The sequence below is a fragment of the Ovis aries genome, chromosome 1 (genome assembly GCF_016772045.2).
Source record: "Ovis aries strain OAR_USU_Benz2616 breed Rambouillet chromosome 1, ARS-UI_Ramb_v3.0, whole genome shotgun sequence".
Taxonomy (NCBI): domain Eukaryota; kingdom Metazoa; phylum Chordata; class Mammalia; order Artiodactyla; family Bovidae; genus Ovis; species Ovis aries.
The window spans coordinates 154,715,486-154,738,863 of NC_056054.1; the positions used below are offsets into that span (position 1 = coordinate 154,715,486).

A 23,378-nucleotide genomic window follows, 5' to 3' on the forward strand; every position below is an offset into this window, starting at 1 on the left:
GAAATTTCCATAAAGGTGAAAGTCATTATCCACATTATATGTATGTATGTATATGTTTTTTAAATGACTTTCTTATTTGCCTTTTCTTAACCTGAAGAATAACATCTACACCAAAAGCAGTATAACTGGAAAAAAAGGCACATTATGATGTTGTATAAATTAATTTAATGTTATATAGTCATATAAAAATACTTCAATTTTATCTCCTGGAGATATGTAAACCCCTATACTTTCCACAATTTTTATCAAGCAAAAAAAAGTATAAAATACCTTTTAAAGAATTTTTTTTCTTTTTCACATCTATATTAATCTAACAGCATGTACTTGAAAAGAATTACAGTTAAAATATTTGTAATCTGGATTTTCCTCTAACTTTCTTATGCTTTTCACCCCTGTGGACAGTATCATGAGTACCATAATAGCTGGATGTGAAGGGTTTTTTGAAAGCTTCTCTGTTTTACAAAAAAGGACTTTGGAAAACACTTGCTTGCAAATGTAGGCCTCCTATCACTTGCTGGTGGGGGTATAAGATAGTTATAGTTATTTTTCTGCCTTTAGAATTTCAGAAATTTGATTCTAAGCCTGTGAATAGAATTTGGGTGGTGTTACTTGAGATGCGGATTTGATCCCTGTGTTAAGAAGATCCCCTGGAGAAAGAGACAACCCACTCCAGTATTCTTGCCTGGGAAATCCCATGGACAGAGGAGCCTGGCGGGCTACAACCCATGGAGTCACAAAGAGTCAGACATGATTGAGTGGCTGAATACACACACAGACATCTAATGTCCAGAGACTTTTCCATGTATTTTTTGAAGTGTCATATATTTCCTGTACTATAAGCATCTCAAATCTCCTTAGTACATAGGAAGAATGTATATACATATATAGAGAGCCTTATATAGTCATCATGAAGATAGTTAAATGTGAAAATACAATCTTAAGCCATTTTTATTAACATTATTGAGGTTATAGAAATGACAGGAGAAGATTGAATATTATAGATAGACTTGCCCAAAGACACATAGGTTGTTAGTGGATGAATTAAAAAATAATCAATAAATAAGGTCAAATATGTGCAACAGTTTGTTGGGACAGTCTTTTTGTTTGTTTGTTTTGCAACAGCTTTCTCTAGCTTTGGATTCTAATGCTTAATGCAGTTATCAATTTTCATGTAAAAATTTCTCAATAAGTTTAACTCAGTGATTTTTATATTAGAAATAGAAAATTATTCATAACATTTGTTCATAATATGCAGTAAAAATTTAGCTCCCTACATTACCATGATCTTTAAAAAAAAGTGTTAGAATGTTTCCAAACATTTGATATTTTTCACTTAATTTTGGCATTTTAGTTTATAACTTTACCAGTTTTTCCAGTTTTCACTAAGTTGATGAATTAAAGCCACATGTCCTAATCTAACTGGCAGTGTATTCACCTGTTCCTAAAAATAATTTTTGTTTAAATTTTAAACAAAAAATTATTTTTGACAATATCTCTTGGCATTCAAGCAGGTTAAAATGGTTTCTATCCTCTTCTATAAATCGCAGTGAAAAATGCAAACTTTGAGCCAGTGACACTGTATTACACTCTTTGAGTGTTTTGTTGCCTTACATACAAGGTTTTCCTTATAGTTTATTTCTCCCTAAGAGACAGCACTTTGTTAATATGGCTGTGTACAATTTTCTGACAAGTGCTGAACCTACGATAACAAAAAATGGTTCTTATTTGTGATATGTCAAATTACTGTTCTGAGAGAAGACCTTTTAGGTTGCATTCAGCCTTTAATTTGACTGAATTTAAATGGCATAAAATGCCTTTTAGTTGGGCCTTGGCTGGCATATCATATATCTCATTTCAATGAAAAACATTCACATGCAAATACAGTTTGTTTGGAGTGAGGACAAATGTGACTATCATGACTGATGAAGGCTTTTGATCACAGTTCTACAAACTGAAACCTTGAAAAAGAAGAGGCTATTTGGACTAGCATCTGCAATCCCATGAATTATTTAGTTCACTTTATTCATAAATCTCTTTGAAGAGGAGGTTTTATGAGGTTTTAAGGAGGAGTAGTCATAGTGGTGTTGCCAGTGTCAATGCATGCTGTAACTGCCTGCATGCATATGAACACTTCCTTTACACATTGAAAGTATTCTAGAGCCTGTAAAGTGTGTTATCTGAGTACTCAAGCCAAGATGATCTTTTAGAAATGGAATCCAATGTCCAACCCTTCCTTACTCCATCCACCACTGGGTCTATTGGAAGAAAAAGTTGACGTAGCATAATATACCTCTTTAAGTGGCTCACAGGTCAAAGCGTCTGCCTGCAATGCTGGAGACCTGGGTTCAATCCCTGGATCAGGAAGATCCCCTGGAGAAGGAAATAGCAGCCCACTCCAGTATTCTTGCCTGGAGAATCCCATGGATGGAGGAGCCTGGTGGGCTACAGTCCACGGGGTTGCAAAGAGTCGGACACGACTGAGCGACTTCACTTCACTTTAGCATAATATGGATCAGTTCACATAGATGATGTGTATGTAGAAGTGAGTGGTGCCCATTAACAGAACACCCAGCTCCCACTCCTGCTTTGTAGCAGAGCAAGCTAAAAACCTTCCTTCCACTAACACCATGATTGTACGCTCCTTAATACTTTTGCATGGATGTAGCTGCCTGGAAAATCCTCTCTCCTCTCTTTTTAGATTTCCAACCAGCTTTCTGTAGCTGATTGTTCTAAAACCTAATCCACTATTAGTAGTTTTATACTAAATCAACTACCAGTAGTTTTATACTTACATTCCTTTCAATGACTTGTTTACATATCTGTTTCCCTGAGGACAAGGATCTTATATTAATCACATTCTTTGTTTCAGAGCAATAGGATCCCTGTAATTTACAGGGCATGCTCAATAAGTGGATGTTAGATTATCTTGAATTACCCTCACACTGTATCTCCTAAATGGAACAACAGATGTGTCTTATATTGCTCCCAGTTTGTATAAAGGACTATAACTTCAAAATTATTTTTATATTTGAAATATTGAGGGAAGTTTAATATTGGTTATGTTTTAAGAAAAGCATCTTATTTAGGGATCTTCTTTTCACTTTCATCTGGCACAGGGAGCTCATGTTTAGACCTAGTTTTCAGAGAGTGAGTTGAAAGGCTCGGTTGTAATTTGCTCATTTCAATTTTTAAGCAGTGCTTTAGAGTTTTAAAATTAATGAACAGTTTCAGTTTATACAGTTGAATAAATGTCTCTTCCCCTCTATTCAGAGTGCACCATATTTGATAATCAATGCTGCAAAGGAGGTTAGACCACATAATCTTTAAAGGTGTCATCTATCTCTGAGATTCTCTGCTTCTCTGAAATCATCCTAGGTGGAATTTTAGGGATAACAGAAGTGGATTCAAACGCAAACAACCTAAATTAATTTACTTACAGTTTGACCATTTTAAAATCCTGTGAACTGATTTTATCTTCTCCTTAAAATATATTTCCCTATAAACTGTTGGGACTGTTCAACATTTTTATTAATATGTACATATAAAACTATTTGTGAAATTATGAAAATAGCATCATGACAGGAATATTTATTTCCTGGGCAGATGGATTATGTTCCATAGATAAGAAAAGTCATTACATGGGTACCAAAAGTCAGGATGTATGATGTGAGGGGAAAGCTCCTGTACTGGGAATTGGAAGATTCAGAAACTTCTAGATCCCCCTCCAAATAGTTAATTAGTTCTGAGAAAATCTTATACTGTCTCTCAGACCTTCATTTCCACATCTACAATTAGGAATTAACTGGGTCTGACCTCAAGAGTTTCTTTGTGAATTACTTTTATAACTGGGAGATGTGCTAATATCACCTCTACAAAACTTAGGATAAAATATTGTATGTAAAGGAAGTTTTCTTATTTTAAGAATTCATTTTCAATTTGATTTAATAAAGCTGTTGTTTTAGGTTTCTTGTCTTTCCTAACTTACATTTTAAACTCCAGTTGGTGTGTTTGAATATATCTGTCATTCAAGGAGATCACATAACATTTCAGTGTTAAAATTATCACTTTTTCATGGTGAATGTGACCATTACAGACTTTGAAGTAAAATGTACCAGCTTTAAAAAAAAAAAACAACTGTTAATAACTATGATATTCTTTAACTATTAAGTATCTTATTAAATATAAACAGTTTAATATCATTATGATTATCTTATAGACATATTTAAACTTTATAACTAATAATATTTGATATGTAAAATGAGCATATTATCCACCAACTGAGCATTATCTTACAATTTCAAACTAGCAGCTAACCTATCTGTAGCACAGTTTGATGTAATCTTCCCACTTGTTCTTAGTAGCAATCTGTGGCAGGTACCAGGAAAATGAGGATTCAGAACATATTTCTGTGTACTTGACTTCATCAAAATGTATTTTGTTCTTCTTTTCACGGAAAAGGCTCATTTCAAAGGGCAGTAATTTTAAACTGCCTGAAAGTGTGAAAGTGTTAATCATTCAGTCATGTCTGACTCTTTGCAACCCTATGGACTATAGCCCACCAGGCTTCTCTTTCCATAGAATTCTCCAGGCAAGAATACTGGAGTGGGTAACCATTCCCTTCTCCAGGGGGTCTTCCAAACCCAGGAATTGAACTTGTGTCTTCTGCGGGGCAGGCTGATTCTTTCTGATCTGATCCACCTGGGAATCCCCAAACTACTTAATCAAAGTATAAAGTAAGAAGTTTTCTTAAGTGTTCTTGAACTCTAGATCACTGCTTTTTATTTCTAAGCTTTTTTACTAGTCTTTCTCCTAGCATTTTGCACTACACTAAACATGACTATTCATGATGTTCTAAGGTATTTGTAACCTGATTTGCTTCTATCATGGCTCAGTTCTTAAACAATTTGCCTGTAATCCACGAGATCTGGGTTTGATCCCTGGGTTGGGAAGATCCCCTGGAGAAGGGAAAGACTACCCATTCCAGTATTCTGGCCTGGAGAATTCCATTGATTGTATAGTCGATGCGGTTGCAAAGATTCGGACATGACTGAGAGACTTTCACTTTGACTTTAGGAGAAAGGAATGGCAAGCCACTCCAGTATGCTTGCCAGGAGAATTCCATGGACAGAGGAGCCTAGATGGGCTACAGTCTCTGGGGCTGCAAAGAGTTGGACACAAATGAGCAAGTAATACTTGCTTCTATATGCGAAATACAAAGTCGCTTTATTAGTATGTTGTAATTATGTATTTTGTAATTCAGTTCAGTTCAGTCTCTCAGTTGTGTCCGACTCCTTGTGACCCCATGAATCACAGCATACCAGGCCTCTCATCCATCACCATCTCCCGGAGTTCACTCAGATTCATGTCCATCGAGTCAGTGATGCCATCCAGCCATCTCATCCTCTGTCATCCCCTTCTCCTCCTGCCCCAATCCTTCCCAGCATCAGAGTCTTTTCCAATGAGTCAGTTCTTCACATGAGGTGGCCAAAGTACTGGAGTTTCAGCTTTAGCATCATTCCTTCCAAAGAAATCCCAGGGCTGATCTCCTTCAGAATGGGCTGGTTGGATGTCCTTGCAGTCCAAGGGACTCTCAAGAGTCTTCTCCAAAACCACAGTTCAAAAGCATCAATTCTTCGGTGCTCAGTCTTCTTCACAGTCCAACTCTCACATCCATACATGACTACTGGAAAAACCATAGCCTTGACTAGATGGACCTTTGTTGGCAAAGTAATGTCTCTGCTTTTGAATATGCTATCTAGGTTGGTCATAACTTTTCTTCCAAGGAGTAAGCGTCTTTTAATTTCATGGCTGCAGTCACCATCTGCAGTGATTTTGGAGCCCCCCCCAAAAAAATAGTCTGACACTGTTTCCACTGTTTCTCCATCTATTTCTCATGAAGTGATGGGACTGGATGCCATGATCTTCGTTTTCTGAATGTTGAGCTTTAAGCCAACTTTTTCACTCTCCTCTTTTACTTTCATCATGAGGCTTTTAGTTCCTCTTCACTTTCTGCCATAAGGGTGGTGTCATCTGCATATCTGAGGTTATTGATATTTCTCCCGGCAATCTTGATTCCAGCTTGTGTTTCTTCCAGCCCAGCGTTTCTCATGATGTACTCTGCATATAAGTTAAATAAGCAAGGTGACAATATAGTCTTGATGTACTCCTTTTCCTATTTGGAACAAGTCTGTTGTTCCATGTCCAGTTCTAACTATTGCTTCCTGGCCTGCATACAGATTTCTCAAGAGGCAGGTCAGGTGGTCTGTATTCCCATCTCTTTCAGAATTTTCCACAGTTTATTGTGATCCACACAGTCAAAGGCTTTGGCATAGTCAATAAAGCAGAAATAGATGTTTTCCTGGAACTCTCTTGCTTTTGTGATGATCCAGTGGATGTTGGCAATTTGATCTCTGGTTCCTTTGCCTTTTCTAAAACCAGTTTGGACATCAGGAAGTTCACGGTTCACGTATTGTTCAAGCCTAGCTTGGAGAATTTTGAGCATTACTTTAATAGCGTGTGAGATGAGTGCAATTATGCGGTAGTTTGAGCATTCTTTGGCATTGCCTTCCTTTGGAATTGGAATGAAAACTGACATTTTCAGTCCTGTGGCCACTGCTGAGTTTTTCAAATTTGCTGGCATATTGAGTGAAGCACTTTCAATAGCATCATCCTTCAGGACTTGAAATAGGTCTACTGGAATTCCATCACCTCCATTAGCTTTGTTCATAGTGATGCTTTCTAAGGCCCACTTGACTTCACATTCCAAGATGTCTGGTTCTAGATGAGTGATCACACCATCATGACTATCCAGGTCATGAAGATCCATTTTGTACAGTTTTTCTGTGTATTCTTGCCATCTCTTCTTAATATCTTCTGCTTCTGTTAGGTCCATAACATTTCTGTCCTTTATCAAGCCCATCTTTGCATGAAATGTTCCCTTGGTATCTCTTATTTTCTTGAAGAGATCTCTAGTCTTTCTCATTCTGTTCTTTTCCTCTATTTCTTTGCATTGATCGCTGAAGAAGGCTTTCTTATCTCTTCTTGCTTTTCTTTGGGACTCTGCATTCAGATGCTTATATCTTTTTTTTTTTCTCTTTGGCTTTTTGCTTCTCTTCTTTTCACAGCTATTTGTAAGGCTTCCTCAGACAGCCATTTTGCTTTTCTGCATTTCTTTTCCATGGGGATGGTCTTGATCCCTGTCTCCTGTACAATGTCACGAACCTCATTCCATAGTTCATCAGCCACTCTATCTATCAGATCTAGGCCCTTAAATCTCTTTCTTACTTCCACTGTATAATCATAAGGGATTTGATTTAGGTCATACCTGAATGGTCTAGCGGTTTTCCCTGCTTTCTTCAATTTAAGTCTGAATTTGGTAATATGGAGTTCATGATCTGAGCCACAGTCAGTTCCTGGTCTTGTTTTTGTTGACTGTATAGAGCTTCTCCATCTTTTGCTGCAGAGAATATAATCAATCTGATTATGATCCAATTAATACTACCTATGAGCATTTTCCCAACTGAGGCAAACAATGTTTAGAAGATGTTTTCCTCCAAACATTGAAATAATTATCACTATAATACTCCATTCATAGAGTATTTGTCAGATGAAAATATGTATAATTCAGATATCAGTCTTTTTTTGCAATTAACATTCACGTATGCTGCTGCTGCTAAGTTGCTTCAGTCATGTCCGATTCTGTGCGACCCCATGGATGGCAGCCCACCAGGCTCCCCTGTCCCTGGGATTCTCCAGGCAAGAACACTGGAGTGGGTTGCCATGTCCTTCTTCAATGCATGAAAGTGAAAAGTGAAAGTGAAATCGCTCAGTCGTGTCTGACTAGTAGCAACCCCATGGACTGCAGCCTACCAGGCTCCTCCATCCATGGGATTTTCCAGGCAAGAGTACTGGAGTGGCGTGTCATTGTCTTCTCCGAATATTCATGTATATTAAGACTATATTTGACACAGAAATCTGGACATGTTGAGTTTTTTTAAAATTTATTTGCATAATAATTTTAAGGTAAATTTTAAAATACACTTTTAAAACTATCTCAAATTCCTGAAGTGGTCTGCATTTATGTTACATTTTGTTTCCATTCTTTGTGTGTCTTAAAATAGAGTTTTGAGACTCTCATAATATCTCTGAGGAATGTTACCTGCGTCACTCTTATTCTGGTGGATTTAAAATAAGATATGGTCAAAGTAGATCCTTAATTGCTCAACATTGGTTTTTACGTATTAAATCAAATATTAACCACATTTCAAAAGGAACCACATTTCAAAAGGAACCACTCCTTACTCTAAATTTCATGTTATAATTAGCATTAGAATATCAACGTAGAATGATAGTATCTATTGGCCCATCTATTAACCAAGAGAGTAATAGCACCTAATGAATTTTCATGCAAAATAAATTACACAGAAGAGGCTTACTAATATCAATATAAAATAAGAGTGTTAAATAAAAGGCAAAAGCAGAGAAACATAGGAAGAGAAGTTACCATTGATATTCTCCTTAAAACACGCATGCCGCTGCTGCTGCTGCTTCTGCTGCTAAGTCTCTTCAGTCGTGTCCGACTCTGTGCAACCCTATAGATGGCTGCCCACAAGGCTTCCCCATTCCTGTGATTCTCCAGGCAAGGATACTGGATTGGGCTGCCATTTCCTTCTCCAATGCATGAAAGTGAAAAGTGAAAGTGAAGTCGCTCAGTTGTATCCGACTCTTAGCGACCCCATGGATTGCAGCCTACCAGGCTCCTCAGCGTGGGATTTTCCAGGCAAGAGTACTGGAGCGGGTTACCATTGCCTTCTCCAAAAACAGGCATGAGCGTGTGCCAAATTGCCTCAATTCTGTCCAACTCTTTGCGACCTTATGCAGTGTAGCCCACCTGGTTCTTCCGTCAGTACCGCCAGTAGACAGTATTCTCCAGGCAAGAATACTAGAGTGGGTTGCCATGCCTCTGCCCAGGGGATTTTCGCAAACCAAGGAATCCAACCTGAATTTCTTTCATCACCTACATTGGGTTGTTTACTACTAGCACGACCTGGGAAGCCATAAAACACACTGGGACAAAATATCAACGTACCAGTACTTATTTATCAACATAACAGTACCACCTATTTACTGTTCAATCAATAATGAAGTTATCTTGTCACTCATTATGACTGTAAGTAAAATAGCATCTATTTGTCTGAAGACCTTAATTGTATAATATTACAGTAAAAGCTACAAGAGATTCTATCTGAAGAATTTGAAACTGATGTTTCTAAATGGTCACATTCCCGTTCCTTGTTATAAACAAGTGATGTACAATAAATAGACTTCTAAGTGCTTCTTAAATTAGTATGCCTTAAAATGTATTAAGAATATATGGTCAGTGTATGTATTCCAGGTCTGAGCTATTATAGTGTGGATGACTTAATTTTAGGGAATCATGCTTCTTTCTGAAGTATGAGTCAGGATGAGATCATGGAAGCAACAATGTCTGATGCACAACATTCTGGGGGTCACCTTTCACCTTGCTTGAGCTCCTCATTGGGATGATTCATCAGAGGTTAAAACCAAGTATTTCTTGATCATATGCTTATGCATGGAGAAGCTTGACTTGGCCAGCCCACTGAAATAATTGCCCTTGGATCCCTTGGAAACTGAACAAGTTACCTGCTCTTATGCTGAGGCTGATTAGATAGATTCTCTTAAATTATTGCTAATCACATTCTCTATTTTCACAGCTTTTCCAGAATTAACCCAGTATCTAGTAATTAGGAGTTAGGGTACACTGAGTTCATGTTTACTTCATGACTATTTTCTTGAATGCTATAGGCCAAATCAATACATGGTGCTGAGTTTCACATCACTCTGTATTTATATACCTTCTCAAAAATACCTCATGAAAACATCTGATTATTTCTGTCATTTTTTTTTTCTATTCCCACTCCTTGACCCATTTCCTGTCACTACTCCGCTGAAGTCCAAGCTGTAAACTCTTGAGGTCCATGTAAATTCCAAGTGGTGTAAATTATCTCCCTTGCATCAATGAATCCCAGTCATTTAAGATAATGATTTCAAATTTGCTATCAGTCAATAAATATGTTTTCTTGGATGCTACTTTGGTTCTCTGATTGAAAACTGTTCTCAACACTAGCACAGAGTCCAGTTATTTTTCTAAATAAAAAGTAATAGATATCAATATAGAACTGAGTAAACTGTTATATATGCATAGGATTATGCAAAGTGGTTACATAATATTGTATTCTGTGTACACACACACACATATACACACAGGACTTCTCTGGTGGCTCAGCTAGTAAAGAACCTGCCTGCCAATGTAGTAGACACAAGCGGCACAGGTCTGATCCTTGGACCAGGAAGATCCCCTGGAGAAGGAAATGGCAACCTGCTCTAGTATTCTTGCCTGGAAAATTCCATAGACAGAGAAGCATGGCAGGCTACAGTTCCTGGGGCTATGAAGAGTTGGACACTAATAAGCACACACACATGCAAACAGAAGCACACACACACACACACACACAGATTTTATATATATATATATATAAACACAGACACACATGGAGAGAATGTTTGTGTCCTATTATTTTTCTCATGTCACCGTCTGCCTTGGAATGTGAACTCTTATTGGAAAATGTCATAACATTATTGGTTCTACATGAGAATTGGAGAACATTGATGGCTCCAAAAGTAGTCAACATTATACAGTTGTTTTATCATTTTACCATTACTGTTTATGGATAAAAAAAGGATCATTTACTTCAGTTCAGTTAAGTCGCTCAGTCATGTCTGACTCTTTGTGACCCCATGGAGTACAGAATGTCAGACCTTCTTGTCCATCACCAACTGTCGCAGATGACTCATATTTGTGTCCATTGAATCAGTGATGCCATCCAACCATCTCACCCTCTGTCATCCCCTTCTCCTCCTGCCTTCAATGTTTCTCAGCATCAGGGTCTTTTCCAGTGAGTCAGTTCTTCACATCAGGTGGCCAAGTATTGGAGTTTCTGCTTCAGCATCAGTCCTTCCAGTGAATATTCAGACTGATTTCCTTTAGGAAGGACTGGTTGGATCTCCTTGCAGTCCAAGGGATTCTCAAAAGTCTTCTTCAACACCATAGTTCAAAAGCATCAATTCTTCCCTGCTCAGCTTTCTTTATAGTCCTACTCTCACATACATACATGACTACTAGAAAAACCATAGCTTCGACTAGATAGACCTTTGTTGGCAAACTCATGTCTCTGCTTTTTAATATGCTGTCTAGGTTGGTCATAACTTTTCTTCCAAGGAGCAAGCACCTTTTAATTTCATGGCTGCAGTCACCATCTGCAGTGATTTTGAAGTCCCAAAAATATGTTTAAACTAATAAAATAGAATATATTTTTAAATTATTGAGCAGAAAGTCTCTAATTAATACAGCAAATTAATAGAAAAAACTGAAAATATAATTACAACATCTAGAAAATAAGAAATATGACCAATCTCACTGATGTTAGAATTTAGTTTTCTAAGTCTTTTTATAAAACATGTCTTAAATCTAATAGTTTTCATGTACTTAGCAACAATCTAAAGAATGTATCCTAAATTTACCCATTAAGATTAGCTTCTGAGGATTTGGGGACTAATAGAAGACTAATCCTCAGTGCTATATTTTATTCCAGTTATAGATTTAAGATATTTATAAAATAGCTTCCTGGTTTAGTAACAGACATAAAATATAACTTCAAAGGATGCCCATGTACTTTATATATTGAGAACCTTTTATTCTGGTACTGCCTCAAAGCTTTCATAATAATATATGACTGATACATCTAACGGTTTGAAGTTATTTTTTAGTATCTTTTAGAGGCATGAGTTTGAGTCCAATTTTTTTTTTACAAAGTCTTGAAATCCTCTTCCTATGTTTATCAAGGTAAAAGTCATAAGCCTCTGGGCAGTATGGAGTATAGCAAAAGAAAAATAAATTTATAAATTGGTAGTGAGTCATGAAGTTTAAAGAGACTCTTGACAGCAAAAGAAATAAATATAAGAGAAAGTAGTATAAATATTTAATGTGTAAACTATCAGTGCTAGAATCATAAAAACTGTGGATAAAAAGTCTTAATACAAAATAAGAGTTATTTTGATACATATAATTAATTCAGCATTATAGACTGAGAAAACATGGAAAAGAAATAATTATATAGATAACTTAATTCTCAAAATACACATGAATAATGTACTTAGAAGCTTAAAATAAGCTTCTGCTTCATTTCTGTAGAAGCAAAATGGTTATTTCACAGAGGAAATTACTGTGTCCCACATTTTAGAGACTGTTTCATAAACCAAAGTTATTTTGATGGTGCATGTTTGCCTTGCATATAACTGTAAAATGTTACTTACATGATGAAATGATCTCATTGAATACAAATATTGATATATAATCAGTACTGTTCTGCTTTATATACACTACTGCATGTAATCATATTATATCAATATTGATGTCAAGAAATAAAGCTAGATTTTAAACTTATTTTATTATCAGAAGTTTCAATTATCTACAAAAATAGAAAACATCATAAACATTATGCATTTCAAGATTATATTAAAAGGGATCTCAACAACTGATCTATTTTGATAATTTTGAGAAAAGGTAATCACTTAAAAATAAAGTTATTATAAGACATTAAAATTTTCATTAATGAAATTTCACTTGATGAAAACGAAAGAGGAGAGTGAAAAAGTTGGCTTAAAACACAACATTCAGAATTAGAAAGGCTATGACCAAACTTTAGCTCAGTTCAGTTCAGTCACTCAGTTGTGTTCAACTCTTTGTGACCCCATGAACTGCAGCATGCCAGGCCTCCCTGTCCATCACCAACTCCCGGAGTCCACCCAAACCAATGTCCATCGAGTCGGTGATGCCATCCAACCATCTCATTCTCTGTCATCCCCTTCTCCTTCTGCCCTCAATCTTTCCCGGTATCAGGGTCTTTTGAAATGAGTCAGCTCTTCGCATGAGGTGGCTAAAGTATTGGAGATTCAGCTTCAATATTAGTCCTTTCAAAGAACACTCAGAACTGATCTCCTTTAGGATGGACTGGTTGGATTTCCTTGCAGTCCAAGGGACTCTCAAGAGTCTTCTCCAACACCACAGTTCAAAAGCATCAATTCTTTGGTGCTCAGCTTTCTTTAGAGTCCAACTCTCACGTGCATACATGACCACTGGAAAGACCATAGCCTTAGCTAGATGGACCATTGTTGGCAAAATAATGTCTCTGCTTTTGAATATGCTGTCTAGGTTGGTCATAACTTTCCTTCCAAGGAGTAAGTGTCTTTTAATTTCATGGCTGCAGTCACCATCTGCAGTGATTTTGGAGCCCAGAAAAATAAAGTCAGCTACTGTTTCCATGGTTTCCCCATCTATTTGCGATTAAGTGATGGGATCGGATGCCATGATCATCTTAGTTTTATAAATGTTGATATTTAAGCTAACCTTTTCACTCTTCTCTTTCAGTTTCATCAAGAGGCTCTTTAGTTCCTCTTCACTTTCTGCCATAAGAGTGGTGTCATCTGCATATATGAGGTTATTGATACTTCTCCCAACAATCTTGATTCCAGCTTGTATTTCCTCCAGCCCAGTGTCTCTCATGATGTACTCTGCCTAGAAGTTAAATTAGCAGGGTGACAATATACAGCCTTGATGTAATCCTTTCCCTATTTAGAACCAGTCTGTTGTTCCATGTCCAGTTCTAACTGTTACTTCCTGACGTGCATATGGGTTTCTCAAGAGGCAGGTTAGGTGGTCTGGTATTCCTATCTCTTTCAGAATTTTCCACAGTTTATTGTGATCCACACAGTCAAAGGCTTTAGCATAGTCAATAAAGCAGAAATAGATGTTTTCCTGGAACTCCCTTGCCTTTTCCATGATCCAGTGGATGTTGGCAATTTGATCTCTGGTTCCTCTGCCTTTTCTAAAATCAGCTTGAACATCTGGAAGTTCACGGTTCACATATTGCTGAAGCCTGGCTTGGAGAATTTTAAGCATTACTTCACTACTGTGTGAGATGAATGCTATTGTGCGATAGTTTGAGCATTCTTTCAGTTTGCCTTTCTTTGGGACTGGAATGAAGACTGACCTTTCCCAGTCCTGTGGCCACTGCTGAGTTTCCCAAATTTGTTGGCATATTGAGTGCAACACTTTCACAGCATCGTTTTTCAGGAATTGAAATAGCTCAACTGGAATTCCATCACCTCCACTAGCTTTGTTTGTAGTGATGCTTCCTAAGGCCCACTCGATTTCACATTCCAGGATGTCTGGCTCCAAGTGAGTGATCACTCCATCGTGAATATCTGGGTCAGGAAGATCTTTTTTGTACAGTTCTTCTGTGTATTCTTGCCACCTCTTCTTATTATCTTCTGCTCCTGTTAGGTTCCTACCATTTCTGTTCTTTATTGAGCCCATCTTTGCATGAAATGTTCCCTTGGTATCTTTAATTTTCTTGAAGAGATCTCTAGTCTTTCCCATTCTATTGTTTTCCTCTATTTCTTTGCACTGATCACTGAGGAAGGGTTTCTTATCTCTCCTTGCTATTCTTTGGAACTTTGCACTCAAATGGGTCTATCTTTCCTTTTCTCCTTTGCTTTTTGCTTCCCTTCTTTTCACAGCTATTTGTAAGGCTGTATTAAAAAGCAGAGACATGACTTTGCCAATAAAAGTCCATCTAGTCAAAGCTATGGTTTTTCTAGTAGTCATGTATGGATGTGAGAGTTGGACTCTAAAGAAAGCTGAGCACTGAACAATTGATGCTTTTGAACTGTGGTTTTGGAGAAGACTCTTGAGAGTTCCTTGGACCATAAGGAGATCCAACCAGTCCACCCTAAAGGAAATCAGTCCTGAATATTCATTAGAAGGGCTGATGCTAAAGCTGAAACTCCAATACTTTGGCCACCTGATGCAAAGAACTGACTCATAGAAAAAGTCCGACTCTGGGAAAGATTGAAGGCAGGAGGAGAAAGGGACGACAGAGAGTGAGATGGTTGGATAGCATCACCGACAAGATGGACATGAGTTTACATAAGCTCTGGGAGTTAATGATGGATATGGAGCCCTGGCGTGCTGCAGTCCATGGGGTAGCAAAGACTCAGACCTAATTGAGTGACTGAACGAACTGATTACACTTAAGTATTAATAACAGTTCTTAAATACTGTGAACTATCAAGTGTTCAAATAGGGATCCAAAGTAATCTGTGTGTGTCATTTGTTCATTTTGTCTCTTAAGTTGCCCCTTAAATTGGTATTTTTTCCTCTAATATCTTTTTCCTAAATGAACAAATACTAAAATATCTTGCATGTGGTTTCCATATTCAAGGTTAGACTAACTGCATTGACTTAATGCGTTTTTTGTTCCTTGTGTGCACTGGACATTGGAAGTTCTATGTAGAGTCACAATTGTATCCAGATTTGGTTATATTGCAAAAAAGTATTTCTTCAATAGTATTGTGTACTTCCAAGATTCTGATAGTCTCCATTTTAATGATGTTAACTTTATGTATTACTATGTATCGGCCTAAAGCTTACATATAAAAACTTTTTTAAGATTGTAGAATGGTGGTTTTTGAGTTATATTATTTCCTCTTTGTTTACTGACTGGGAGAGTAGTGTGAGGAGAAGTTTCCACTCATTAAATATTTGATTACTCTTGAATATATCTCTTTTAGCAAGTATTTCTTTCTCAAGCATCATTTTTACACATTTTTCCACTGTGAAAAGTGTGTAGTTATTGAGAAAGAAAAACTTGTGACAGCGATTAGGTAAAGTCACACTTTTTCAAGTTCTCAGATTTTAATGAGTCTTAGAAGAAAATTCTCATGTTTAGATGATGTTAGTTGATAGCTAAGAAAAATGTTATTTTTAATAAATCTCAAGTGATTAGTATAAAAATGTGTTTAACTTTGTTCTGGATAGTTAGTGAAGAAGAGAGAGATGTGGGTGGATATCTAGCTCTGAAATGCAATTATTTTAATTTCTATATCTTTAAAAGACTATAATAAGGTGGTAAGTGTCTGATAAATCAGATATAGTACTTTTTAAATCAGTGTGATTTCCTCCTTTGTAAAAAGGAAAAAAATTCACCTGTTATTGGTTCGCATTACATTGCTATACTATATGTAATGATTGCATTTTGATATAGTGGATTTAGGGGCTTCCCCAGTGGCTCAGCTGATAAGGAACCTGTCTACCAAAGCAAAAGATGCAAGAGATGTGGGTTCAGTCCCTGGGTCAGACATATCCTCTGGAGAAAGAAATAGCACCCTGCTCCAGTATTCTTGCAGGGGAAATTCCATGGACAGAGGAGTCTGGCGGGCTGCAGTCCATAGGGTGGCAAAGAGTCGGACACAACTGAGCACATGCACACACACACAGTGGATTTTAAAATATACATGCTCAGCATACTGTTTTCGGTTGTAATTTTACTACCAAATAGATTTGTGAGCTAGAAAAAGTCACGTCTCTTCTTCCCAGTTTTGTAATATTTTGGATCTCTTAGTTTTCACTTGGAAGTAATGTAATATATTCTCTCTTATTTTTGTAGTTTGCTCATATGTCTATAAGAGGAACTTTCTTATTTTAAAAATTATACTGTGCAGTGTCTTTCAATGGCAATGGGATTTTGTTTGTTTTGTTTTGTCTAATTATATCTTGGGCAGGAGAAAACATAATGTATCTGAGTATGAAGTTACAGATGTCAAGAACCACTGTCTCCTTGGAAAGTCAAAGTACTTGCTAAGTTTATTGCTTCTCTATTAAGAAACAGTTCCCTAACTATAAATTTGTTTATGGAAGGAAGAATAAAAGAAAAAAAAAAACACTGGGTAAAATACTATGGTATTTTTTAAAGGCTACATAATATCAGAATAAAAAGATCCATAATATTTTAGTGTTTTTTTCTGTGAATAAATTCCAGTAATATTTTTGCTATTTACTAAATGTTTTATTGCTAAGTAACCTTTTGTAAAACACTTCTAACGGCAACTACTAATCTAGTATGTTCTATATTATTCAGACATTGCAAACACTAACAAACATATCACCATTTTGTTATGACATTAATCTTAAAATTAGAGTAGAAATTAAAGAATAAGGAAAATGTGACTAGGTCATACAAATTTTGAGGTAAGTAAAATTCATCTAATGTCCTCTGAGAATGCCCATTGCCCTACTTCTTGTTCCTATGACTCATTTTGAGAATCACTGTTTTAGATTCACCAATTTTCTGCAGAATTATTAGTGATATCTTTCAAATAGACAGTTGATTAATTCAATGAACTAATTAATTTGTGACAATGAATTAATTGTATTTTTACTTTTTGATCATCTGCATTGGTGATGTTGAAGATAAACCTCATTAATATAATGCCTAATATTCATTAACTATTCAGCATCTATATGTAAATAACTCTGATGTTTCAATCATTATCACATGATTTTTCTTCAAAAAATACATACACAAATTTTCACATTATTAATATAATTATAGGCAGTTACAAATTTAATATTATAATTAATCATCTCTGAAAAACAATGTGAACAACCATAATGTTATAGTTATAACTTGCTTTTATCATAAAGGTGAAGAAATGTTAATGTTATATCTAAAATTTTCTCTGGTAAAGTATCTTTACTTCCTTTCTTTTCATTTTAACTGTGAACCACTAAAATTGTATTTTTAAAATAATTTTCGGTCACTTTTGGGTAGTGTAGTATGTGCACTTTACAATTGACTTATAATTGGACTGTGCTGACAATGGAAAATCTTACAAGTATTGAACATGACATTTATGACAGTCTTGCTGTCATCTTGGCTTCTTTTATTGAATATGCAGAGAATTATAATTGGGCTAACAAGCCTGGTAGCCTGGCCTCTTTCCAATTATATTAACCAGCCTAGTCTAGTATTAGCTGCCTGAACACACACAGAAACAAACATTGAGCTTTTGTTTTTCTTTCCTTTTTATTTTGTTACCTAACCAATAATCTAAGAATAAAACCACCTGCTTTCCTGTAATGTTTGACAACTTTAAATAATTTATCTTGGTCCCACTGGGAAATGTAAAGATTGCCTTCTCTATTTTTATGTCACTAATTTTTAATAAAAAGCTGATTTTTTGTGAAAGATTAGTTGTATCTGTTAACATATTTGGTACTGTTGCCTCAAAAATTTCTAAAGTCTTTTGGCAATTTTACTTTCAATTTGTGCTAAAAATGTTAAGTGATGAATTTGAATGTGATATAAAATTTCTTTTCACATGAACAATTCAATATACTGATACATTGAAATATTTTCTTTGAAATTTAGTCAAAGAATATTTTTTTATAATCTAACAGTAAGTCCTTCAGCTTTGTGTAATCTTTGAAACAACACAATTTAATTGAAAAGCAAATATTAAAAAAAGTTAAATGAAATAGCTTGTGGTTTCAAAGGTCTGAGACCATCTTAGTGTAGCAGTTATTTGGAGCACTGGATTCTGTACTTTCGTTTGTTTCATTTGCTGGCTTTCTTTTATTTTACAGCATATAATAGAGTTCCATATTTTTATCCCAACTTCCTCTACAGTTCCATCAGCAATATTTAAAGTATTCTTCTTTGTCAGTGGTTAACTGGATAGAAATATTTATATGAAAACAACCTGGGAATCTGTCCAATGGGAGCAAAACACCAGTATGGTATATAAGGGATATGACACAGATTGTGTTTTGCAGCTTTGTTATTAGCAGTAAAAACAAGCAAAAACCCTAAAGGCAACCTGATTCACTATAAATAGGGAAATAGTCCTATACTTCATACACATTATAGGAAAATATGCAACTATTAAAACTAGTGAATTAAAACTCTGTGTGTTAATCTGAAAAAATGTGCAAAAAACAGACTGCAAAAAATTATGTATAATATGATCTTGTTTTTGGAAACAAAATACACAAAGTATATCTGTTATGTTTTTTGTAAGCATAGCAAAAGTGAAAGTCTCTGAGTTGTGTCCGACTCTTTGCAAACCCATGGACTATAGAGTCTATGGAATTCTCTTGGCCAGAATACTGGAGTACATAGCCTTTCCCTTCTCCAGGGCATCTTCCTAACCCAAGGATCGAACCTAGGTCTCCTGCATTTCAGGCATGAATCTTTACCAACTGAGCTACTAGGGAAGCCAAAAATAGTGAGGTTTTTGGCAACTAAGTAAGCATTGAATAAATGCAAATGGTCTGCCCTTGCTTTTTATCCAAATGTTATGAGTTGCACTTTAATTGTTAAATAACATGAAATATATCTAAACTATACTGGTATTTTAATTGAATTATTAGCTAAAGTTTAGTTAAAAAGGACAGAGAAAGAAAGATACACAGTTCTTAAAAAGAATTCTGTGTCTTGCAGCATTGCTACTTACAATCTGTGGCTCTTATCTAGTTTACTCTTTCTTTTCCAAAGACTTTAATCATATATTAACAAAATATAACCAACTGTCATTTTCTTCATTATAAGTCCTAGTCATCTGAAGTGTGTTCTTCATGTAATCATAAATGTATCATTTAAGACTTAATAGTGATAACAAATCTCTTTTTCTTGTTAGACACTATCTAATATACTAATATGCTTGTTCTCTTCTTGTGCAATCTTTTCTTGGTACCAGCGGCTGCTTCAAAGAATAAAGTTAAAGGTGAGCTACTGAGCGACTTTCCATTCTGCATGATTCACCATGTTTGTTTTCTGCTCAGTCTTCTGCATCCTCTTAAATAATTGAGCCAATTCTGTTCATGACAATACCAGTTCTGTGTGTAGATATTTGTAAATTTCTACAAATATATATCATTTTAATTATTTAGTTTCTGATATGTGCCTGTGTTTGCATGATTGTATGCTTATTTTCTTGTTTTATTTTCCACTTTATTCCGAGTGGAATAAGGTGCTTTTATGCCCAACATTTTGCCTGTTGACTTTAGTTTCCTTGATAAAATTGTGAATTGGAAAAATACAGCATAAAGTAAAGCTGATGGAAAGTCTCAGAATTGAACATGCCTTTATAGAATTATGTGAAAAGAAAATTTTATCCTTTAAAAATTGAATATTATAAACTCCAATTTTCTATTTATGGCTTTTCTTCTATTTCCTAGTTATATAAAGTTTTCATTTGCTAGAATCCTGAAAATACATTTTCATGAGAGAGGATGTGCTTGCCTAATACCAGAATGTCTCCCTGAGAGAAAAATAATTTTGGCTTGATGTATCAAAGTCTTTATGAGTTTTAAATAATTCAAATATATATATATATATATATATATACATATATGTACATATGAAATACTATGTCATAAGTTTATAACTTGTGTGTTTCAATTTTATGTTCTCTAGAACAATCTATACATTTAAAAAATGTTTTCTCCTTCCTATATTTCTAATATATAATATTTTTCCTCTTTCACTTATTTTTATTTAGCAACACTGTAATAACTTTATTAGTCATACATTTGTTATTTTAAGTTTTCTCATCCACAGAATGTAAAAACAAATAATTCAAAAAGTTGTTGCTAGGATTAAGTAAAATATGTAAAACAACTCATAAATTTCCTGATGCTACAAGCATTTAAACAATGCAAGCTTTTTCTGTCTATTCTTTGTGAGGAATTTCTGACTCTTCATCATTCCATATTGCCCTGCCTAATATTTTCTCCTGTGTTCTCAGCAGGAATGACCAGAGGGTTTTGTCTCTTTCTTAGCTTGTTGTATTCAGACTTTTTTTTTTAAAATTTTAGTTGGAGGCTAATTACTTTACAATATTGTAGTGGTTTTTGCCATACATTGACATGAATCAGCCATGAGTGTAGATATGTTCCCCATGCAGAAGCCCCCCTCCCACCTCCCTCCCATCCCATCCCTCTGGGTCATCCCACTGCACCAACCCTGAATACCCTGTCTCATGCACTTGGACTGGCGATCTGTTTCACATATGATAATATATGTTTCAATGTATTCTCTCAGATCATCCCACTCTCGCCTTCTCCCACAGAGTCCAAAAGACTGTTCTATACATCTGGGTCTCTTTTGCTATCTCACATATAGGGTTATCATTACTATCTTTCTAAATTTCAAATATATGTGTTAGAATACTGTATTGGTGTTTTTCTTTCTGACTTACTTCACTCTGTATGATAGGCTCCAGTTTCATCCACCTCATTAGAACTAATTCAAATGTGTTATTTTTAATGGCTGAGAAATACTCCTTGTGTATATGTACCACAGCTTTCTTATCCGTTTGTCTGCTGATGAACATCTAGGTCTCCTTCCATGTCCTGGCTATTGTAAACAGTGCTGCGATGAACATTGGGGTACAAGTGTCTCTTTCAATTCTGGTTTCCTCGGTTTATGTGCCTAGCAGTGGGATTGCTGGGTCATAAGGCAGTTCTATTTCCAGTTTTTTAAGGAATCTCCACACTGTTCTCCATAGTGGCTGTACTAGTTTGCATTCCCACCAACAGTATAAGAGGGTTCCCTTTTCTCCTCACCCTCTCCAGCATTTATTGTTTGTAGATTTTTGGATAGCAGCCATTCTGACCATTGTGAAGTGGTACCTCATTGTGGTTTTGATTTGCATTTCTCTGATAATGAGTGATGTTGAGCACTTTTTCATGTGTTTGTTAGCCATCTGTATGTCTTTTTTGGAGAATTGTCTGTTTAGTTCTTTGGCCCACTTTTTTTTAAAATTTTTATTTTTACTTTATTTTACTTTACAATACTGTATTGGTTTTGCCATACATTGACATGAATCCACCACGGGTGTACATGCGATCCCAAACATGAACCCCGGCTGGTGCACAGGGATGGCCCACTTTTTGATTAGGTAGTTTATTTTTCTGGAATTGAGCTGCAGGAGTTGCTTGTATATTTTTGAGATTAATTCTTTGTCAATTGCTTCATTTGTTATTATCTTCTCCCATTGTGAAGGCTGTCTTTTCACTTTGCTTAGAGTTTCCTTCGTTGTGCAAAAGCTTTTAAGTTTAATTAGGTCCCATTCGTTTATTTTTGTTTTTATTCCCATTACTCTGGGAGGTGGGTCATAGAGGAGCCTGCTATGATTTATGTCAGAGAGTGTTTTGGTTATGTTTTCCTCTAGGAGTTTCATAGTTTCTGGTCTTATATTTAGATCCTTAATCCATTTTGAGTTTATTTTTGTGTGTGGTGTTAGAAAGTGTTCTTGTTTCATTCTTTTACAAGTGGCTGACCAGTTTTCCCAGCACTGCTTGTTACAGAGATTGTCTTTTCTCCATTGTATATTCTCTCCTCCTTTGTCAAAGATAAGGTGTCCATAGGTGCGTGGATTTATCTCTGGGCTTTCTATTTTTTTTCATTGATCTATATTTCTGTCTTTGTGCCAGTACCATACTGTCTTGATGACTGTAGACTGTAGCTTTGTAGTATAGCCTGAAGTCAGGCAGGTTGGTTCCTCCCGTTCCATTCTTCTTTCTCAAGATTGCTTTGGCTATTCACGGTTTTTTGTACTTCCATACAAAAAATTGTGAAATTATTTTTTCTAGTTCTGTGAAAAATACCGTTGGTAGCTTGATTGGAATTGCATTGAATCTATAGATTGCTTTGGGTATACTCATTTTCACTATATTGATTTTTCTGATCCTTCAATATGGTATATTTCTCTGTCTATTTGTGTCCTCTTTGAATTCTTTCATCAGTGTTTTATAGTTTTCTATATATACATCTTTTGTTTCTTTAGGTAGATTTATTCGTATTTTATTCTTTTTGTTGCAATTATTTCCTTTATTTCTCTTTCTGTTTTCTCATTGTTATTATATGGGAATGCAAGGGATTTCTGTGTGTTAATTTTATATCCTGCGACTTTACTATATTCATTGATTAGGCCTAGTAATTTTCTGGTGGAGTCTTTAGGGTTTTCTATGTAGAGAATCATGTCATCTGCAAACATTGAGAATTTTAGTTCTTCTTTTCCACTTTGGTTTCCTTTTACTTCTTTTTCTGCTCTGATTGTTGTGGCCAAAACATCCAAAACTATGTTGAATAGTAGTGGTGAGGGTGGGCACCTTTGTCTTGTTCCTAACTTTAGAGGAAATGCTTTCAGTTTTTCACCATTGAGGATAATGTTTGCTGTGCATTTGTCATATATAGCTTTTATTATGTTGAGGTATGTTACTGCTATTCCTGCTTTCTGGTGTGTGTGTGTGTGTGTGTGTGTGTGTGTGTGTGTGTGTGTGTGTCTGTGTGTTTTAATCATAAATGGATGCTGAATTTTGTCAACAGCTTTCTCTGCATTTATTGAGATAATCATATGGTTTATCTTTCAGTTTGTTAGTGTAGTGTATTATA

General features: G+C 35.6%; 1 protein-coding gene across 3 annotated transcripts in view; it reads left to right on the plus strand.

The window, feature by feature from the left end:
- CADM2 (cell adhesion molecule 2) overlaps window positions 1-23,378 on the plus strand; it is a 1,291,443-nt gene that overhangs the window by 873,123 nt on the left and 394,942 nt on the right. For 2 of the 3 annotated variants that reach the window (XM_042230370.2, XM_042230374.2), the window contains exon 2: window positions 19,678-19,704. The exons of the other annotated variant lie outside the window; for it this stretch is intronic. In XM_042230370.2, the coding sequence (XP_042086304.1) occupies window positions 19,678-19,704 (27 nt within the window). The remainder of the gene's footprint in view (window positions 1-19,677; window positions 19,705-23,378) is intronic. 3 annotated transcript variants of the gene reach the window in all.